The 19,280-nt window shown below is 35.3% G+C and overlaps 1 protein-coding gene across 6 annotated transcripts in view; it reads right to left on the bottom strand.

Moving 5' to 3' along the window:
- The window catches only part of LOC139966931 (tyrosine-protein kinase Fer-like), a 323,597-nt gene that overhangs the window by 247,701 nt on the left and 56,616 nt on the right, over nt 1-19,280 (bottom strand). For 3 of the 6 annotated variants that reach the window (XM_071970425.1, XM_071970428.1, XM_071970429.1), the window contains 6 exons: nt 18,745-18,921; nt 17,540-17,747; nt 16,312-16,435; nt 15,274-15,428; nt 1,703-1,825; nt 729-1,157 (listed from right to left, as the gene is read on the bottom strand). In XM_071970425.1, the coding sequence (XP_071826526.1) occupies nt 1,015-1,157; nt 1,703-1,825; nt 15,274-15,428; nt 16,312-16,435; nt 17,540-17,747; nt 18,745-18,921 (930 nt within the window). In that variant the 3' untranslated portion in view covers nt 729-1,014. Of the gene's footprint in view, nt 1-728; nt 1,158-1,702; nt 1,911-5,259; nt 9,297-15,273; nt 15,429-16,311; nt 16,436-17,539; nt 17,748-18,744; nt 18,922-19,280 lie in introns of those variants that run through there. The other 3 variants (XR_011792797.1, XM_071970426.1, XM_071970427.1) reach the window with 3 other exon arrangements.

Raw genomic sequence — 19,280 nt, 5'->3', positions numbered from 1 at the left:
TCAATACCTTGTTTTGTGCACCCTAGGACAATAATTATTAACTTTTGAATATGAACCTCATGTTCATCTTTTTTTTCTTCAAATTTTTTCAAAGGTTTCAAATCAATAATCCAGCTATTGACTCCAAACCGTCCAAGAGTGTGATACAAACTTTTCTTGCAAAGCAAATACTGCAAAACCAAATACCAAAGAAGCAGCTTGTGTCTCCAACATGGCTGAAAACTCATTAAATATATTTCCCTTGATGTTATTGATCAAACTTTTTTGTTGCCAATTAATTTATAAGAATTATTTGAAATTTCCTGATACAGAAAAAAAAAGAGTTGGAACACAAAGATATATGTTGTTTCACTGATCAAATTTACTTTGCCATCTACTATATCAGAGTAACTGTGGTAAATATGCTAATGGCCGTTACAATGTGACAACGAACAACATCTCACCTTTAAATAAAGGACCTGGTGTCATCCCACGACAAAATAGTTAACGAGAATTACCATAAATGTATATCAGTTGGAATTTAGGTACACTTACTTAGGTACACTTACTTAATCAAAACTGTTTCAAACTGTATAAATGACAATTAACTCTACAGGGTGACAAATATTTGTAAATAGATCATTTCTTAACAAGACTGCAATTCTACGATGATTGGGTGAGTACTGTCCTGAACAAACTAAACGTAGGTAAATGCCATGCTATGTATAATCCATTTTGAATCTGTTATCGATTCCAATCGTTCCAAGAATCCAGTGTTTGATGGGGGAACCATGCAACCATACAATCCATTCTCTTCTTCACCAGGAAACACCGGATAACGTGAAACATTCTCAATCACATTATTCAGGATTCACGTTATCGGCGGCCATATTTCTGGGATGTTTCCTAAGCAAACATTGGCAATAGATTTGTAAAGATGGTGGCTTTTCACCTCTGTACCCTTGAGTTGTATCAGACTGAATCTCACACTATTGGATGTTGAAATAATTGTATTTTTTACAAAGAGATTACATTCTATTTAAATATTTTATGTATCTTCTTCATCGCTGTCTTGATTTCTGAAAAGTTTGGTCTGTCCTCTGGTTCTTTCCTCCAGCAGGCCTGGATCCATTCCCAGACGGCATCTGGACATTCTGGAGGCTGGTTCATCCGATAGCCTGAAATTGAGGAGAAGATAGGCTTATAACCATGACAACGACAAACTGGCACAGGCATCTAACAGTCGCTATGGTAGTAGTCAATAACGAGACATTTTAGGCATATTTCCAAGAATGTCAGACTTTTTTCTACATCATTTGTATCATTCATATATATATGTAACTAGCAGTAGTTAGTGTATCTAACGTAAATTAAGGTGGCATTTTTCTTGAGGACAAAAGAAGGAAGCAGTTACAGCTTTACAAAAATTAACCCCCCCCCCTCCAATCCCCCAAAGAATAATTCATTAACTGTCTGGTACAGCTTTGGAAACCCTCTATTATACCTACTGTGGCTTTCTTGTGTAACTATAGTAACCATCTGAGGACCACCTGGTGTAACTTTTGTTATCTATTATATATCATCTTTTAATTGTAATTTGAATTGCATACAGTGAGTACTATTATTTTCCAGTTCATCTGGCCAATATTCTTATTTTCCTTAAAGGGGGAGGGTAAGGTTAAGGTGACTTCATATTCCTCAATCATTGTTTTTCAGTACTTACCGCCCTCTATTTTCTCTCTGGCCTCGTTGTTATTCATGCCGGGGTACGGAGTGCTACCTCTGGAGAATATCTCCCAGAGGAGTACTCCATAACTCCAGACGTCAGAGAGCGACGTGTATCTTCCTGAAAGAGGATAGAGAGAGGACAAGCAGAACGGGTTGATTCGTGAGGAGATAGATGATGCAAGTCTCACGTTGAATGGAAGAGTCTAAAAAACATATTTATATATATATATATTTTATTATATATGCAGTCAACTTAATATGTAATCTGAACAAGATGTGAATGCTAGTACCTGTCTGTTGATGTTTCATGCTACGATGTAAGCTAGGGGCAAATTTTTTACGGATTTTGACTGGTTGTCCATCTGACAACCCGGCCTAATAGTTTGTATGTCAAGAAAATTATAAAAATATCAAAATAAGAATCACTAATATCTTCACTGTAGGAGAGATTGATTAGACCATTGATTAGATTAGATTACTTAAAACTGATTGGTTGGAATTAAACAGGACTATATCTGATGTTTTAATTTATATATTTGATTATTGATTCCTAGAGCTACAGTATGATGTTCCAACTTTTAACAAATTATTCTTATTTTTCAAATTGGGGGTCGGGGGGTGGGGGGTGTGGGGTGGGGAAATACATTATCAATGAATTTGGACACAAAAAAAATCTCAGATGCCAATCAGGATGCTCATTATGGATTCCAAGGGCTCAGGTAAACTCTTCAATGAAGTGGCAGGGTTTGGGATTGTAAGTGTTTCACATAATAAAACAATTTTCAAAATGTTTCCTTGTGTTTTATTTCAAATTGTGAATGTTCTGATTTTGGCCAAAAATGAGAAATAAAATCTTGATGCTTTGGCCAGACAAAATCATTAAATTTTGAAAAAAAAAAATGTTCTCAAATGCCAGTCAGGATGCTCATTATGGATTCCAAGAGCTCGGGTATACTCTTCAATGAAGGTAAGTGTCAGAACACTAATAAAATGATTTTCAAATGTGTCTTTGTACTTTCTTTAAACTGAGAACGAATAATCTCATTATTGCTTAATAAGAAGGACACCCTCTATACAGTGTAGAAAAAACTAAAAAAAATTGGCCAAAAAAAAAAGAGAATTGATAAGGCTATAAGCCATACAAAATCCCAAAAATTTTGACCAAAAAAAAAAAGTTCTCAAATGCCAGTCGGGATGCTCATTATGGATTCCCAGAGCCCAGATATGCTTCTCTCTGAAGTTAAAAGTGGAAGTCTATGAAATTTTTAGCCTATTAAAATGATTCTCAAAATGTTTCATTATAAATTCTCTCAAATTGAGAATGAATAATATCATTGTTGCTTAATAAGAAGGACACCCTCTATCTAATGCATATGTGTAGGAAGAACTAAAAAAAGGTCATGATTTTGGCCAAAAAAAAAAACTCATAAGGCTATAGCCATGCAAAATCATTAAATTTGGACCAAAAAAAAAGTTCTCAAATGCCAGTCGGGATGCTCATTATGGATTCCCAGAGCCCAGATATGCTTCTCTCTGAAGTTAAAAGTGAAAGTCTATGAAATTTTTAGCCTATTAAAATGATTCTCAAAATGTTTCATTATAAATTCTCTCAAATTGAGAATGAATAATATCACTGTTGCTTTATAAGAAGGACACCCTCTATCTAATGCATATGCATGGTAAGAACTATAAAGGTCATGATTTTGGCCAAAAAAAAAACAAACTCATAAGGCTATAGCCATACAAAATCATTAAATTTTGGAAACAGAAAAAAAGTTCTCAAATGCCAGTCAGGATGCTCATTATGGATTCCCAGAGCCCAGATATGCTTCTCTCTGAAGTTAAAAGTGGTAGTTTATGAAATTTTTAGCCTATTAAAATGATTCTCAAAATGTTTCATTATTAATTCTCTCAAATTGAGAATGAATTATATCATTGTTGCTTAATAAGAAGGACACCCTCCATCCAATGCATGTGTGGAAAGAACTAAAAGGGTCATGATGTTTACCTCCCCCCTCCCCAAAGTAAGGCTTTGGCCATACAAATTCAATAAATTCAGACAAAAAAAGTTCTCAATGCCAGTCAGGATGCTCATTATGGATTCCCAGAGCCCAGATATGCTTCTCTCTGAAGTTAAAAGTGGTAGTTTATGAAATTTTTAGCCTATTAAAATGATTCTCAAAATGTTTCATTATAAATTCTCTCAAATTGAGAATGAATTATATCATTGTTGCTTAACCAGAAGGACACCATCCATTGCATATGTGTGGAAAGAACTAAAAGGGTCATGATGTTTACCTCCCCCCTCCCCAAAGTAAGGCTTTGGCCATACAAACTCAATAAATTTGGACAAAAAAGTTCTCAATGCCAGTCAGGATGCTCATTATGGATTCCCAGAGCCCAGATATGCTTCTCTCTGAAGTTAAAAGTGGTAGCATATGGAATTTTTAGCATATTAAAATGATTCTCAAAATGTTTCATTATAAATTCTCTCAAACTGAGAATGAATTATATCATTGTTGCTTTATAAGAAGGACACCCTCTATCCAATGCATATGTGTGGAAAGAATTCAAAAGGTCATGATTTTTGACCCCCCTCCCCCAAAAATCAAGGCTTTAGCTATAAAAACTCATCAAATTCAGACATAAAAAAGTTCTCAAATGCCAGTCGGGATGCTCATTAATGTTCCGAGAGCCCAGATATGCTTCTCTCTAAAGTTAAAAGTGGTAATCTTTGGAATATTTAGCCTATTAAAATGATTTTCAAAATGTTTCATTTATAAATTCTCTCAAATTAAGAATAATATCATTGTTGCTTAATAAGAACGACACCCTCTATCTAATGCACATGTGTGGAAAGAATTAAATAGGTCATGATGTGGGCCATACGGCTGCAACTTTACAAATTTAGTGAATTTGGAGAACAAAAGTTCTCAAATGCCAGTCAGGATGGTTATAATTGATTCCAAGAGCTTGAGTTTACTCTTCTATGAAGTTAAGTGGCAGTCTATGGAATTTACACCATAAAATGATTCTCAAACTGGGTCCTTGTAACTTTTAGTCAACTAGAGAGAGAATATCATTATTGCTGAATTAAGAAGGACACCCAATTAGTTCTCAATTGACAGTCAGGATGCTCCCATGTTTTCATACAGAGCTCAGAAATATGCTTTACTATGCAGTTTCTATGTTTTTTTAGAATTTCTTTCAAGGTGGGAATGGTTCTTCTCATTCCATCAATTTTTGTAAAATTAAATGAAATTAGAAAATCAGAAATTTGCTTTTCTATCCAGATAAAAGTGGTAGTCTGGTAACTCATCATGAGCATTCTATCTGACATTTGAAAGGTTTTTTTTTTCGACCGAATTTAGGGTTCTATTTATTATCGTTTAGCATTAGGTGTTTATTACTATCTGTTTTAGGCTTTTACAATAATTGTTTTCTGTACTATTGTTTCTCATACTTATTTATATTTATAAACATAGACTATGATTTAATCTTTTGTGCATTTTGTTAAGTTTTTAAAATTATTTTGCTATTTACATACTTCTGAAATTGTTTTGGACTGTATGCATTCAGGTTGTATTTTTTTTATTATCGTTTAGTACGAGTGTTTTTTATATTGTTGGGCTTTTACATTTTATGCCTTATTGGTTCTATATATTTAATATTTAGGTTTTTGTTACTATTTGTTTTTAGGTTTTACATTTGCAAAGCGCTTTGAGCAATGTTGCTGATTATGCGCTTAAAATATTACTTATTATTATTAATATTATTGACTGATGATTTTTTTGTTTTAGCTTTTGGTTAAAATCACAGACTTTTTTTAATTCTTTCCAAAATTATGGTTAGGATGGAAGTTGTCCTACTGCATTAAGTTCAAATAATATGCTACATTCTCAATTTGAAAGGAAGTGAAATGAAACATTCTGATAATTATTTTAATATTTAGAGGTTTAACAGTCCATAGACTTCAACTATTAGTTTCAGTATAAAGCATATTTCTGAGCTCTGGGAATTTATAATGAGCATCCTGACTGGCATTTGAGAACCTTTGTTGTTTGTCCCAATTTAATGATTTTTGCATGGCTGAAACCTAATGATTTTTTTTGTGGCAAATCATGCCTTCCTGTTTTTTCCACAAGCAACAATGATATAATAAATTCCTAATTTGAAAGAAGTTATAACAAAACATTTTAAAAATCATTTTAATATTTAGCGGCTCTAAGTTCCATAGACTAACTATTTAACTTGGAATCCATAATGAACATCCATATTTAACAGTTTTGTAGGCTGAAACCTTATAATTTTGTTTTATTTTTTGGCCCAAAAAAATGAACTTTTAAGTTGAGGGTATCCTTCTGAATTAAGCAACAATTATATCAATTCCTAATTTGAAAGAAGTTATAATATAACATTTTAAAAAATCATTTTAATATTTAGAGGCTTTTGGTTCCAAAGACTAACACTTTAACATCAGAACTTTCTATTTTTGTTTGTCCAACTTTAACAGTTTTGTTACTCTAAAACCATAAAATTATTTTAATATTATAAGAGGCCTAGCTCTGAGAATCCATAATGAGCATCCTGACTGGTATTTGAGATATTGTTATTTGGTCCAAATTAAATAAGTTTGTAAATTTAAATTTAAGTTAAATTTAAATTAACTAAGTTATGATTTTCTTTAGCTAAACCATGACCTTTTTAAAGTATTTCCACAATGATGCATAGGATGGTGTGTGTCTTTCTGAATTAAGCAACAATCATATAATACAATCCAAATTTGAAAGAAATTATGACAAATTTTGAAAATCATTTTATGCACATTTCTGAGCTTTGAGATGCCATTATGAGTATCCTGACTTCTGTCCAAATTGAATGATTGAATGATTTTTGATAATATTTGAAAACAATCATGACCTTTTAAGGCCTTTCCAAAATTACGCATAGGATGGAGGGTGTCCTTCAGCAAAAAGCAACAATGGCATTTGAAAACTTCTGCCAAATTGAAAGTTTTGTAGGGCCACATATAGCCTATAACTTTTTTTTTTAATTCTTTAGCAAAAATCATGACTGTTTTAATTCTTTCCAAAATTATGCATAGAATGTCTTTTATTCTCAATTATCAGGTCTGGATGCTCTTTATGGATTCCTAGAGCCCTGGTTTGCATTTGTTTAGTGGTAGTCCCTAATTATCAAAATGATTTCATATAACACAAAATCATTCAATTTAGATTCTCAGCACCAAGAATTTTATGCTTTTCTCTGAAGCTAAAAGTGGCATGTTAAGAGGGTTAAAACTCCATTTTTTCTGTGGCTAAAATTCTGACCTTTTTTTAATTCTTTCTAATATTATACCTAGATTGGAAGTTGTCATTCTGATTTAAGTTATTATTACTTCTGAATTATTACTTCTGACTTATTACATCTGAGTACTTATTACTTCTGAGTTATTATTACTTCTGAATTAAGTAATATGATCTGTTCCCACATTGATAGAAGTTATAGCCATTTTTTGTAAAATCACTTTAATGTTAAGAGGGTAAAACTTCTAAAGACTACCACCTTTAACTCCATTTTTTTTTCTGTGGCTACAATCGTGACCTATTTTTAGTTCTTTCTAATATTATACCTAGATTGGAAGTTGTCATTCTGAATTAAATTAGATGAATATGATCTGTTCCTACCTTGAAAGAGGTTATAGATATTTTTTGGGGAAAATCACTTTAATGTTTAGAAGGTTAACTTTCAGAGAAAAGAACATTTCTGGGCTCTGTGAATCTATTTTAGAACTTTCATATTTTGTCTAAACTATAATGATATTGTACATGCTTATAAATACCTTATTTTGTTTTCCTTAAGATGATTTTTAATTATTTGCCAAAATAATGACCTGTTTCTAAAATGATTTGATCCCAATTATTTATTATGTAACGGGCAATAGCCTTGTGATTCAATTTGTTTTTGGCCACACTCATTTTATCCTTTCATTTGAACTCAATACATGTTTCTGCATTTGAAAACTTTCGTTCTGGTCCAAATTTAATGATTTTGTAAGGCTAAAACCTTATGATTTTTTTCATTTTTGGCCAAAGTCATAACCATTTAATTTTTTTCCACAATTACGCATGAAATGGAGGGTTTCCTTCTGTGTTAGGCAACAATGGATACAATCAATTCCAAATTTGAAAGAAGTTATAATCAAACATGTTAAAAATCATTTTAAATATTTAGAGGCTTTAAGTTCCATAGTCTAACACTTTTTACTTCAGAGAAAAGCAAATTTCTGGTCTCTGGGAATCCATAATGAGCATCCTGACTGGCATATGAGAACCTTTTTATATTTGTCCCAATTTAATGTTTTGTAATGCTAAAGCTTAATGATTTTTGTTTTACTTTTTACCAAAATCATGACCTTTTAAGTTGTTCCATAAATATATGCATATGATTTAGGGTGTCCTCCTAAATTCAGCACCAATGATATAATTCATTCCCAATGTAACAGAAGTTATGAAAAACATTTTGAAAATCATTTTAATAAGCATAAAAATCCAAACATTACCACTTTTAACCTTCAGAGAAAAGTATGTTTCCAAGCTCGGGGAATCGGTAAAGAGCATCCTGACTGGCATTTGAGAACATTTTGTTTGTTCAAGTTACTTGATTTAGTAAGACTATTCATATCGCCTTACAAATTTTTAAATTTTCCACCAAACAAAATATCATGACCATTTTCATTCTTTCCACAATGATGCGTAAGTGACAAAGGCTGTCCCTCCTAAAGTAAGCAACAATGATATAATACATTCCCAATGTGAAAGAAGTAATTATGAAATATTTTGAAAATCATTTTGATAAGCATAAAAATCCATACACTACCACTTTTAACTTCAGAGAAAGTATGTTTCCAAGCTCTGGTTCCGTAATGGGCATCCTGAGTGGCATTGGAGAACTTGTTGAGTGTTTGGCCCCAATTTAGATATCATGAACAGTTTAATTCTTTCCACGGTGATGCATTAGATGGAAGGTGTCCTTCTGAAGGAAGCAATATGATATAAAACATTCCCAATGTGAAAAAAGGAATTTTTAGAAACATTTTGAAAATCATTTTAATAAGCATAAAAATCCATACACTTACCACTTTTAACTGAATAGCATATTTTTGAGCTCTGGGAATCCATAATGAGCATCCTGATGGCATTTGAGAACTTTTTTTTTTGTCCAAAATTTAACAGTTTTGTAAGGCCTTGTAAGCCTTACAAGTTTTTTTTTTTTTTTGCGGCCGCAATCATGACCTTTAAGTTTTTCCACAATAATGCATAGGATGGAGGGTGTCCTTCTGTATAAAGCAACAATGATACAATACACTCCCAAGAAGTAATTATGAAACATTTTGAAAATCATTTAATAAGCATAAAATTCCATACACTACCACTTTTAACTTCAGAGAAAAGTATGTTTCCAAGCTCTGGTTCCGTAATGGGCATCCTGAGTGGCATTTGAGAACTTGTTGAGTTTTTGGCCCCAATTTAGATATCATGAACAGTTTAATTCTTTCCACGGTGATGCATTAGATGGAAGGTGTCCTTCTGCAGGGAGCAATATGATATAAAACATTCCCAATGTGAAAGGAATTTTTAGAAACATTTTGAAAATCATTTTAATAAGCATAAAAATCCATACACTACCATTTTTAACTTCAGAGAATAGCATATTTTTGAGCTCTGGGAATCCATAATGAGCATCCTGACTGGCATTTGAGAACTTTTTTTTTGTCCAAAATTTAACAGTTTTGTAGGGCCTTGTAAACCTTACAAGTTTTTTTTTTGTGGCCAAAATCATGACCTTTAAGTTTTTCCACAATAATGCATAGGATGGAGGGTGTCCTTCTGTATAAAGCAACAATGATATAATACATTCCCAATGTGAAAGAAGTTATAATGAAACATTTTGAAAATCATTTCAATAAGCATAAAAATCCATATACTAAACACATTTTAACTTCAAAAAGAAGCATATTTCTGAGCTCTGGGAATCCATAATGAGCATCCTGACTGGCATTTGAGAACTTTCTTTTTTGTCCAAAATTTAACAGTTTTGTATGGCTATAAACCTTATGAGTTTTTTTTGTGGCCAAAATCATGCCCTTTTTAGTTCTTTCCACACATATGCATTAGATAGAGGATGTCCTTCTAAATTAAGCAACAATAATATCATACATTCCCAATGTGAAAGAAGTTATAATGAAACATTTTAAAAATCATTTCAATAAGCATAAAAATCCATAGACTAACACATTTTAACTTCAGAGAGAAGCATATTTCTGAGCTCTGTGAATCTATAATGAGCATCCTAACTGGCATTTGAGAACTTTTTTTTTGGTCCAAATTTAATGAATTTGTATGGCTATAAACCTTATGGTTTTTTTTTTGTGGCCAAAATCATGACCTTTTAAGTTCTTTCTACACATATGCATTAGATAGAGGGTGTCCTTTTGAATTAAGCAACAGTGATATCAAACATCCCCAATGTGAAAGAAGTTATGATAAAACATTTTGAAAATCATTTTAATAAGCATAAAAATCCATAGACTAACACATTTTAACTTCAGAGAGAAGCATATTTCTGAGCTCTGGGAATCTATAGTGAGCATCCTGACTGGCATTTGAGAACTTTCGATTTTGGTTTGTCCAAATTTAACAATTTTGTAGTGCTAAAACCTTACAATTTTTTTTGCCAAAAATCATGACCTTTTTAAGTTTACCTACAATTATACATTAGATAGAAGGTGTCCTTCTAAATTAAGCAACAATGATATCACCAATTCCTAATTTGAAAGAAGTTATAATAAAACATTTTGAAAATCATTTAAATAAGCATAAAAATACATAGACAAACACATTTTAACTTCAGAGAGAAGGATATTTCTGAGCTATGGGAATCGATAATGAGCATTCTGACTGGCATTTGAGAACCTTTTTTATGTCCAAATTTTAACAATTTTGTAGGGCTAAAACCTTATAATTTTGTTTAATTTTTTACCACAAATCATGACCATTTTAAGTTTTACCACAATGATACATAAGATAGAGGGTGTCCTTCTAAATTAAGCAACAATGATATAATCAATTCCTAATTTAAAAGAAGTTATAACAAAACATTTTAAAAATCATGCTTTAAGTTCCATAGACTAACACATTTCAGAAGAAAAGCATATTTCTGAGCTCTAGGAATCCATAATGAGCATCCTGACTGGCATTTGAGAACTTTCTATATCTGTTTGTTCAAATTTAACAATTTTGTAAGGCTAAAACCTTATAATTTTGTTTTAATTTTTGCCAAAACTATTGACCTTTTAGGTTTTTCCACAATTATGCATCATATAGAGGGTGTCCTTCTAAATTAGGCATCAATGATATAATCAATTCCAAATTTGAAAGAGATGTAATAAAACATTTTAAAAATCATTTAAATATTTAGAGGCTTTAAGTTCCATAGACTAACACATTTCAGAAGAAAAGCATATTTCTGAGCTCTAGGAATCCATAATGAGCATCCTGACTGGCATTTGAGAACTTTCTATTTCTGTTTGTCCAAGTTTAACAATTTTTTAAGTTTAAAACCTTATAAATATGTTTTACTTTTTGGGCAAAAATAATGAGGTTCTAAGTTTTTCCACAATAATGCATCAGATAGAGGATGTCTTTCTGAATTAAGCAACAATGATATAATCAATTCCTAATTTGAATGAAGTTACTACAAAACATTTCAAAATCATTTTAATATTTAGAGGCTCTAAGTTCCATAGACTAACATTTTAATTTTAGAGAAAAGCATATTTTTGAGCTCTGGGAATCCATATTGAGCATCCTGACTGGCATTTGAGAACTTTCTTTTTTGTTTGTCCCAATTTAACAATTTAAAGTTAGGTATATCTGAGCTTTTGAAATCAATATTTTAGCACCCTGACTTAATATTTGAGTCCTTTATTAAAAACCTTCCATATAATTATTGTAAGTCTTTAGTCATTATGATTTTTTATCTAGAATCACAATTTTTTTAAATTGTTCCCAAAGTGATGCATAGGATGCCCTGTTGATTATAAAAATGCAAAGGGTTCAATTAAATTCAGTGTTATTCAAAGCTATATCATAATGTGAGGCTTAATATTTAACTCAAGAATAAACCAGACCCTAGTTTGGGGGGAATTCCTAGTTCCTAAACTGTTTAATTTTTGCTAAGATTAAGGTTTGCATAACCTGTCAAAATTTTTTCAATTTTCAGCAACAAAGCACGAATTCCTCTTGCTTAAAAAAAAACATGCCATCATTTGATGATGACGTTATATTGCCCCTAATGTTAATTATTATGACCAAAAAAATAAATAAATAAATAAAAAAATAAAATAGTAATAATTAATTATTATAAAATAGTAATAGTTAATTATTATGACCAAAAAATAAAAAATAAATAAATAAATAAAAAAAAATAGTAATAATAATATTTCACTTATATATAGCGCTTATACCAGCAATAGGTCTCAAAGCGCTTTACAGAAGATATGTTATCCCTGGTCAATGATAACCTGTCCCAGAGACAATCCCTCCAGGCGGCTGCAGTTATATACTGCGCCCAATGACAAGTTACCTCACAGGTACCCATTTAACCCCTGGGTGGAGAGAGGCAATTGAGATAAAGCATCTTGCCCAAGGACACAAGGTAATGGACTAGGCAGGAGTCGAACCAGCAATCCTTGGATCACAAGTTCGACACCATAGCCAATCGTCCACAACACTCTCTAAGGTTTTGAACACGCAGGTTTTGAAACAGACCCACAGAATACTTCACTTTTATATAGCGCTTATACCAGCAATAGGTCTCAAAGCGCTTTACAGAAGATATGTTATCCCTGGTCAATGATAACCTGTCCCAGAGACAATCCCTCCAGGCGGCTGCAGTTACATACTACGCCCAACGACAAGTTACCTCACAGGTACCCATTTAACCCCTGGGTGGAGAGAGGCAATTGAGATAAAGCATCTTGCCCAAGGACACAAGGTAATGGACTAGGCAGGAGTCGAACCAGCAATCCTTGGATCACAAGTTCGACGCCATAGCCAATCGTCCACAACACTCTCTAAGGTTTTGAACACTCAGGTTTTGAAACAGACCCACAGAATATTTCACTTTTATATAGCGCTTATACCAGCAATAGGTCTCAAAGCACTTTACAGAAGATATGTTACCCCTGGTCAATGATAACCTGTCCCAGAGACAATCCCTCCAGGCGGCTGCAGTTATATACTGCGCCCAATGACAAGTTACCTCACAGGTACCCATTTAACCCCTGGGTGGAGAGAGGCAATTGAGATAAAGCATCTTGCCCAAGGACACAAGGTAATGGACTAGGCAGGAGTCGAACCAGCAATCCTTGGATCACAAGTCCGACGCCTTAGCCAATCATCCACAACACTCTCTAAGGTTTTGAACACGCAGGTTTTGAAACAGACCCACATAATATTTCACTTTTATATAGCGCTTATACCAGCAATAGGTCTCAAAGCACTTTACAGAAGATATGTTACCCCTGGTCAATGATAACCTGTCCCAGAGACAATCCCTCCAGGCGGCTGCAGTTATATACTGCGCCCAATGACAAGTTACCTCACAGGTACCCATTTAACCCCTGGGTGGAGAGAGGCAATTGAGATAAAGCATCTTGCCCAAGGACACAAGGTAATGGACTAGGCAGGAGTCGAACCAGCAATCCTTGGATCACAAGTCCGACGCCTTAGCCAATCGTCCACAACACTCTCTAAGGTTTTGAACACGCAGGTTTTAAAACAGACCCCCATAATATTTCACTTTTACAGCGCTTATACCAGCAATAGGTCTCAAAGCGCTTTACAGAAGATATGTTACCCCTGGTCAATGATAACCTGTCCCAGAGACAATCCCTCCAGGCGGCTGCAGTTATATACTGCGCCCAATGACAAGTTACCTCACAGGTACCCATTTAACCCCTGGGTGGAGAGAGGCAATTGAGATAAAGCATCTTGCCCAAGGACACAAGGTAATGGACTAGGCAGGAGTCGAACCAGCAATCCTTGGATCACAAGTTTGACGCCATAGCCAATCGTCCACAACACTCTCTAAGGTTTTGAACACTCAGGTTTTGAAACAGACCCACAGAATATTTCACTTTTATATAGCGCTTATACCAGCAATAGGTCTCAAAGCGCTTTACAGAAGATATGTTACCCCTGGTCAATGATAACCTGTCCCAGAGACAATCCCTCCAGGCGGCTGCAGTTATATACTGCGCCCAATGACAAGTTACCTCACAGGTACCCATTTAACCCCTGGGTGGAGAGAGGCAATTGAGATAAAGCATCTTGCCCAAGGACACAAGGTAATGGACTAGGCAGGAGTCGAACCAGCAATCCTTGGATCACAAGTCCGACGCCTTAGCCAATCGTCCACAACACTCTCTAAGGTTTTGAACACGCAGGTTTTAAAACAGACCCACATAATATTTCACTTTTACAGCGCTTATACCAGCAATAGGTCTCAAAGCGCTTTACAGAAGATATGTTACCCCTGGTCAATGATAACCTGTCCCAGAGACAATCCCTCCAGGCGGCTGCAGTTATATACTGCGCCCAATGACAAGTTACCTCACAGGTACCCACTTAACCCCTGGGTGGAGAGAGGCAATTGAGATAAAGCATCTTGCCCAAGGACACAAGGTAATGGACTAGGCAGGAGTCGAACCAGCAATCCTTGGATCACAAGTTCGACGTCTTAGCCAATCGTCCACAACACTCTCTAAGGTTTTGAACACGCAGGTTTTGAAACAGACCCACAGAATATTTCACTTTTATATAGCGCTTATACCAGCAATAGGTCTCAAAGCGCTTTACAGAAGATATGTTACCCCTGGTCAATGATAACCTGTCCCAGAGACAATCCCTCCAGGCGGCTGCAGTTACATACTGCGCCCAATGACAAGTTACCTCACAGGTACCCATTTAACCCCTGGGTGGAGAGAGGCAATTGAGATAAAGCATCTTGCCCAAGGACACAAGGTAATGGACTAGGCAGGAGTCGAACCAGCAATCCTTGGATCACAAGTTTGACGCCATAGCCAATCGTCCACAACACTCTCTAAGGTTTTGAAAACGCAGGTTTTAAAACAGACCCACCGTAACTGCTTTTACCACTTCTTTGCCATACTCAGGCGCGTAGCCAGGAATTTGCCAAGGGAGGGGCGAACCTGTAGGCAAACCTATCAGAGCCAAATACATGGCTCTGCAAAACTATCTTAGCGTAACGCCATCACGAGTTGGCGCGAAGTTTACAAGAAAATTTTGGCCGAAAATGCCTCCCAGATCGCTGGAAATGGCACTTCCCAGGCCTTGTAAGTTGCATCTAAGCATTTTCAATTTTGAAATTGCTAGGGATATCACAAAAGCATACCAAAAAATTATGCTCAAGCGGGGAGGCGGTCGTCCCCTTGGCCCCCCCTTGGCTACGCGCCTGGACATAGGCATACACAACCTTTACCATAGTTCATGGCCTCAGGGGCCGTCCATTTGATTGGTATCTGTCTCATGTTGTTGCTGTCGATCTGATACTCCTCTTCTTCTCTCGACATTCCAAAATCGCTGATCTTCAGAATATTCTTCGTGCCGACCAAACAATTCCTCGCCGCCAGGTCTCTGTCAGTGAGTGAAAACATGGCCCAAACTACATATTAGATAACAGAGTTTAACAGAGGTATACTGTGGGAACATGACGATGAATAAAAAGCAGTGACCATATATGAATCTAATAGATCTGCTGTAATATACAGAGCCATTGGCATCTCACATTATTGGGCCCCCCCCCAAAAAAAATTCTCCCTACCTAAAGGTTTCATTCCTTAGTTAACGTTGACACATTTTTGACAAGGTTAACATCATTTCAGTTCCACAGAGTGTTTTTTTCTAACATTCGTGTAGATGGATAGGAGATCAATGGTGTGAGGTGTGGAGGTGGGGGGGGTGCAGGTGATGAGGTTCTATCTGTTGACAAAAACTAACTTATCACTTCAATTTACTAGCAGCATTCTACATTTACCACCATCAAGAGCAAAATGTCTAATTTCTAAAAGGAGTGGGAATGTCCCATTCTCCATATTTGGTTAAGTAACGAGAACTGTCTTTAATTAGTATCCAGTTTTGACATTTTCCCTTTGAAAGCAGATATCACACAAAGTTTTAACTAGACACGAGTCCTGAACACTTATCTGAGTTCTTTTTGTTTGTTCCTCAACAAATACATACTAACATACACGCATACCCACACCTACATACACACACGCACACACACATGTTTATAAATGTATGTATTTGTTTTTTTTTAAGATCCTCCTGCAAGCAGGAACTCGCGAAGAAGCCTCATTGGCTTATCAAGGCCGCAAGCTGACAGAAGTCAGTCTCTTACATTCATATTTAATGTCCATGATTAGGAATTGTTAATTGTCAACAACTCTGTAACTGGACGACATACATTAATCTGGGAGTGTCTCAAACCGGAATCCGAGGACAATTTCTAGTTTACCTGTGAATACAACTTTTGCCCTCCAAGTAAGCCATCCCTGATGCTGCATCTTCACTCATCTTGATCCTCTCTGGGACACTCAAGGTCTTACTGTCATCTCGAAGCAACTTCAAAAGGTCTCCTCCTGAAATGGTGACAAAGAAGCAAACATCAGTCAGTAAAATCAATCTTTTTAAACAATTTACTGATTTCATCTCATAAATCTATTATTGTTTAGTCTGTTTTGTGTGTATAAATTATCATACAAGCCTAAACATACGCCAATAGAGTTTCTCTATTAATGGTACATGTTGCACATGAGTGTAAAGTAATCCAAAAACTAATGAATGAGCTTATATTTAACTGGAGTATTCTCTGAATGTGTGACCAGAAATCCACCGTACAAAGCTTCAATTACTGGAAAATGTCACAGTATATTGAAAAAGATATCTATTAGGATAGTTATATAATGATATATATGGATTATATAAGGATATTTATAATATTTATCATGCCATATTTAATTTATAAGGATACTTATATTCAAAAGTATGTCGCAGTATATTTCAAAGGTGACTGAAACTTGATTGCTTAGCATAATTGCTAAAATAATTCTCAATCTTTAGGAATATCAAATTATCACACAAATTTTGTGATATTTTCTTTATTGCATCTGGCAACAGCAGCAGTGGATGATGTCATGGATGCATTTATCCAAAAGTTTCTCTACACAAGTTTAAGATAAATTTTGATGAGATTTTAAGTACAGAGAGCTTTGTATAAGCAAAAAATTCTATAGGTAACACATTTCAAGGATTAAATCAACAAACTGGTTATAAATAGCCTAAAGTGAAGCTTTTGAAGACCATTTGCCCAGATGACATCACAGAGCCTCTACTGTGATCCAACTTCCTGGGATAGTTGAAGGTTTAGCTGGTCAAAATAGGTTACATTCAATCGATCAATACATATTTCCAGTTCAGGGAAAAGATCTTGAGTTGGGCTTTTCCAAGGAGCAGTGTGGAAATATTTTCCTCTTCAATAAAATTTCACATTGTTTTTGTGACCAGAAAATACTTCTCCATACAACTAACCAGAGTGGCAGGGTATCCATATACAATAAGATGTTTACAGTGTACCATATTCCCTAATAAATCAAAGGCAAAATTTGCCCCCCTAATCTAACTAATTTGATAGCTGTCACGAAAAAAAAGGACTGATGTCAAATCTGTTTTTTCTGGTTTTCGACCTTGTACAAGCTCCATGACGATATAGATTGGATGTCTGTCTGTTGCCACGCCGATAAGTTTGACAATGTTGGGATGGTTGTAATTCTTGAGGATGTAGGCCTCTGAGAGGAACTTCCTTCTCGTAGCTGCATCTACCGTGGCCTTGCACGTCTTGACGGCGACAGGTTTATTTTTAAATGTCGCTTTGTGGACATCACCGAAATGACCCTGCATGTACAAAAGAAAAAGGATGCTTATGAAACTAAAAGAACAATGCAGTCAACAAACCCCTCCCCCTCACCCTTCCCCCCACCCTCCCATTTCAATTTGTTCATATTTTTATTTCACTGGGGTGCAATAGAGAAGAGTTACAGCCATATCATATATAATTAATACAGTTTTAACAAGATATTCATATAAAAATCACAGACGTCACATGGGAGGTCATGTGATATGTCACATGAGAGCTTACAATATATGTCACTTGAGAGGCAACCAGTGGCTTAATCAACCATAAAACAGTCATTTTTCACTGCCTACAGCTAAAGGTGTAAACACTAGAATTCAGCTAACAACTTATGTTAGCCCATGTACCAACACTACGAATCTCCCAACTAACTCAACATTACTGCACACACATACTGTGTTGATAGGAATAGACTGGAGTAAACAATATGACACATGTTGTGCACACATGGTCATCCCTGTTAGATTCAAATACAAGTCAATTTGCAAGACAATTTACAAGTTTTCAGGTCACTGGTAAAAAGTGGGTAAATGCCAGTCAAATACCTCATCTACCAATTAACTTTCCAATACCATTAAAGGCAATGAAGACTCGCCCCAAACCGTGTGCGGCCATCTAAAAAAAGTTAACTCTTTGTTGCTTGCAAGTGACGTTTTGTTCCTGTCGCTACAAAATGCAGACAGTAATGAAACGTGATACCTTGTTATCTTTAGCTGGACCTGAGATGTCCATCGCTGTATCGTTTGTACACTGTGCTGTGGGTATTGACCGCAGCTGTATTTACTGACTGTACACTAGTGTCTAATTACCGACGGTAGCAAGCTGTGTGTGTATTTGCTGGGATTGATGGTGGTGTGTAACACTTCTGTTACACCTCATTCGAAACTAGGTCAGATTACTGGCATTAGACGTTTCATTTTTTGCGCGAGTCTTCACACCCTTTAAAAGATTAAATCATTGTGTCTTTCATGGACTCACCTGTCCTAATTTGGTGTCCAGCAGGATGTCCTCGTGTCGAAGGTCGTGCTCGTCCTTGACCTTACTTATTGGATGTCTGATCATCGCGTTGGACGCTTTCGTCACCGGTGTTTGAGTTGACATGTGATGGTTCACCAGTTCCTGGATTGACCCAAAACTCCCTCCTTCCAATCGATACTGTAAAAAACCAGAACATTCAGACATTCAGAAAAATGTGTGGAGGAGAAAAGTCAGGCTTAATGATATATTATATCAAAAACATATAGTATGCTATTTCAATTTATACATTGTCTTCACGTAATGTGAGGGAGGATGGGGAAGGGAGAACCCCGATGTGTGGATGGGGGAGGGGGGTGGCCTTTAAGGACCCCTGGCCCAACGACTGCCTACAGATGACGGTACTGTAATACCAAAATGTGTATTTTACATGGTGTCTTTACATGCTTGCTATTATTTAAAAAAAAAAAACACTATTGCAATAATAGCAGGTATCAGCAGAAATAAGTCCCTAGATTGATTTGCTGTCATAGATTAGG

The sequence above is a fragment of the Apostichopus japonicus genome, chromosome 4 (genome assembly GCF_037975245.1).
Source record: "Apostichopus japonicus isolate 1M-3 chromosome 4, ASM3797524v1, whole genome shotgun sequence".
NCBI classification, from domain to species: Eukaryota; Metazoa; Echinodermata; class Holothuroidea; order Aspidochirotida; family Stichopodidae; genus Apostichopus; species Apostichopus japonicus.
This window is presented reverse-complemented; position numbering and strand designations above follow the sequence as displayed.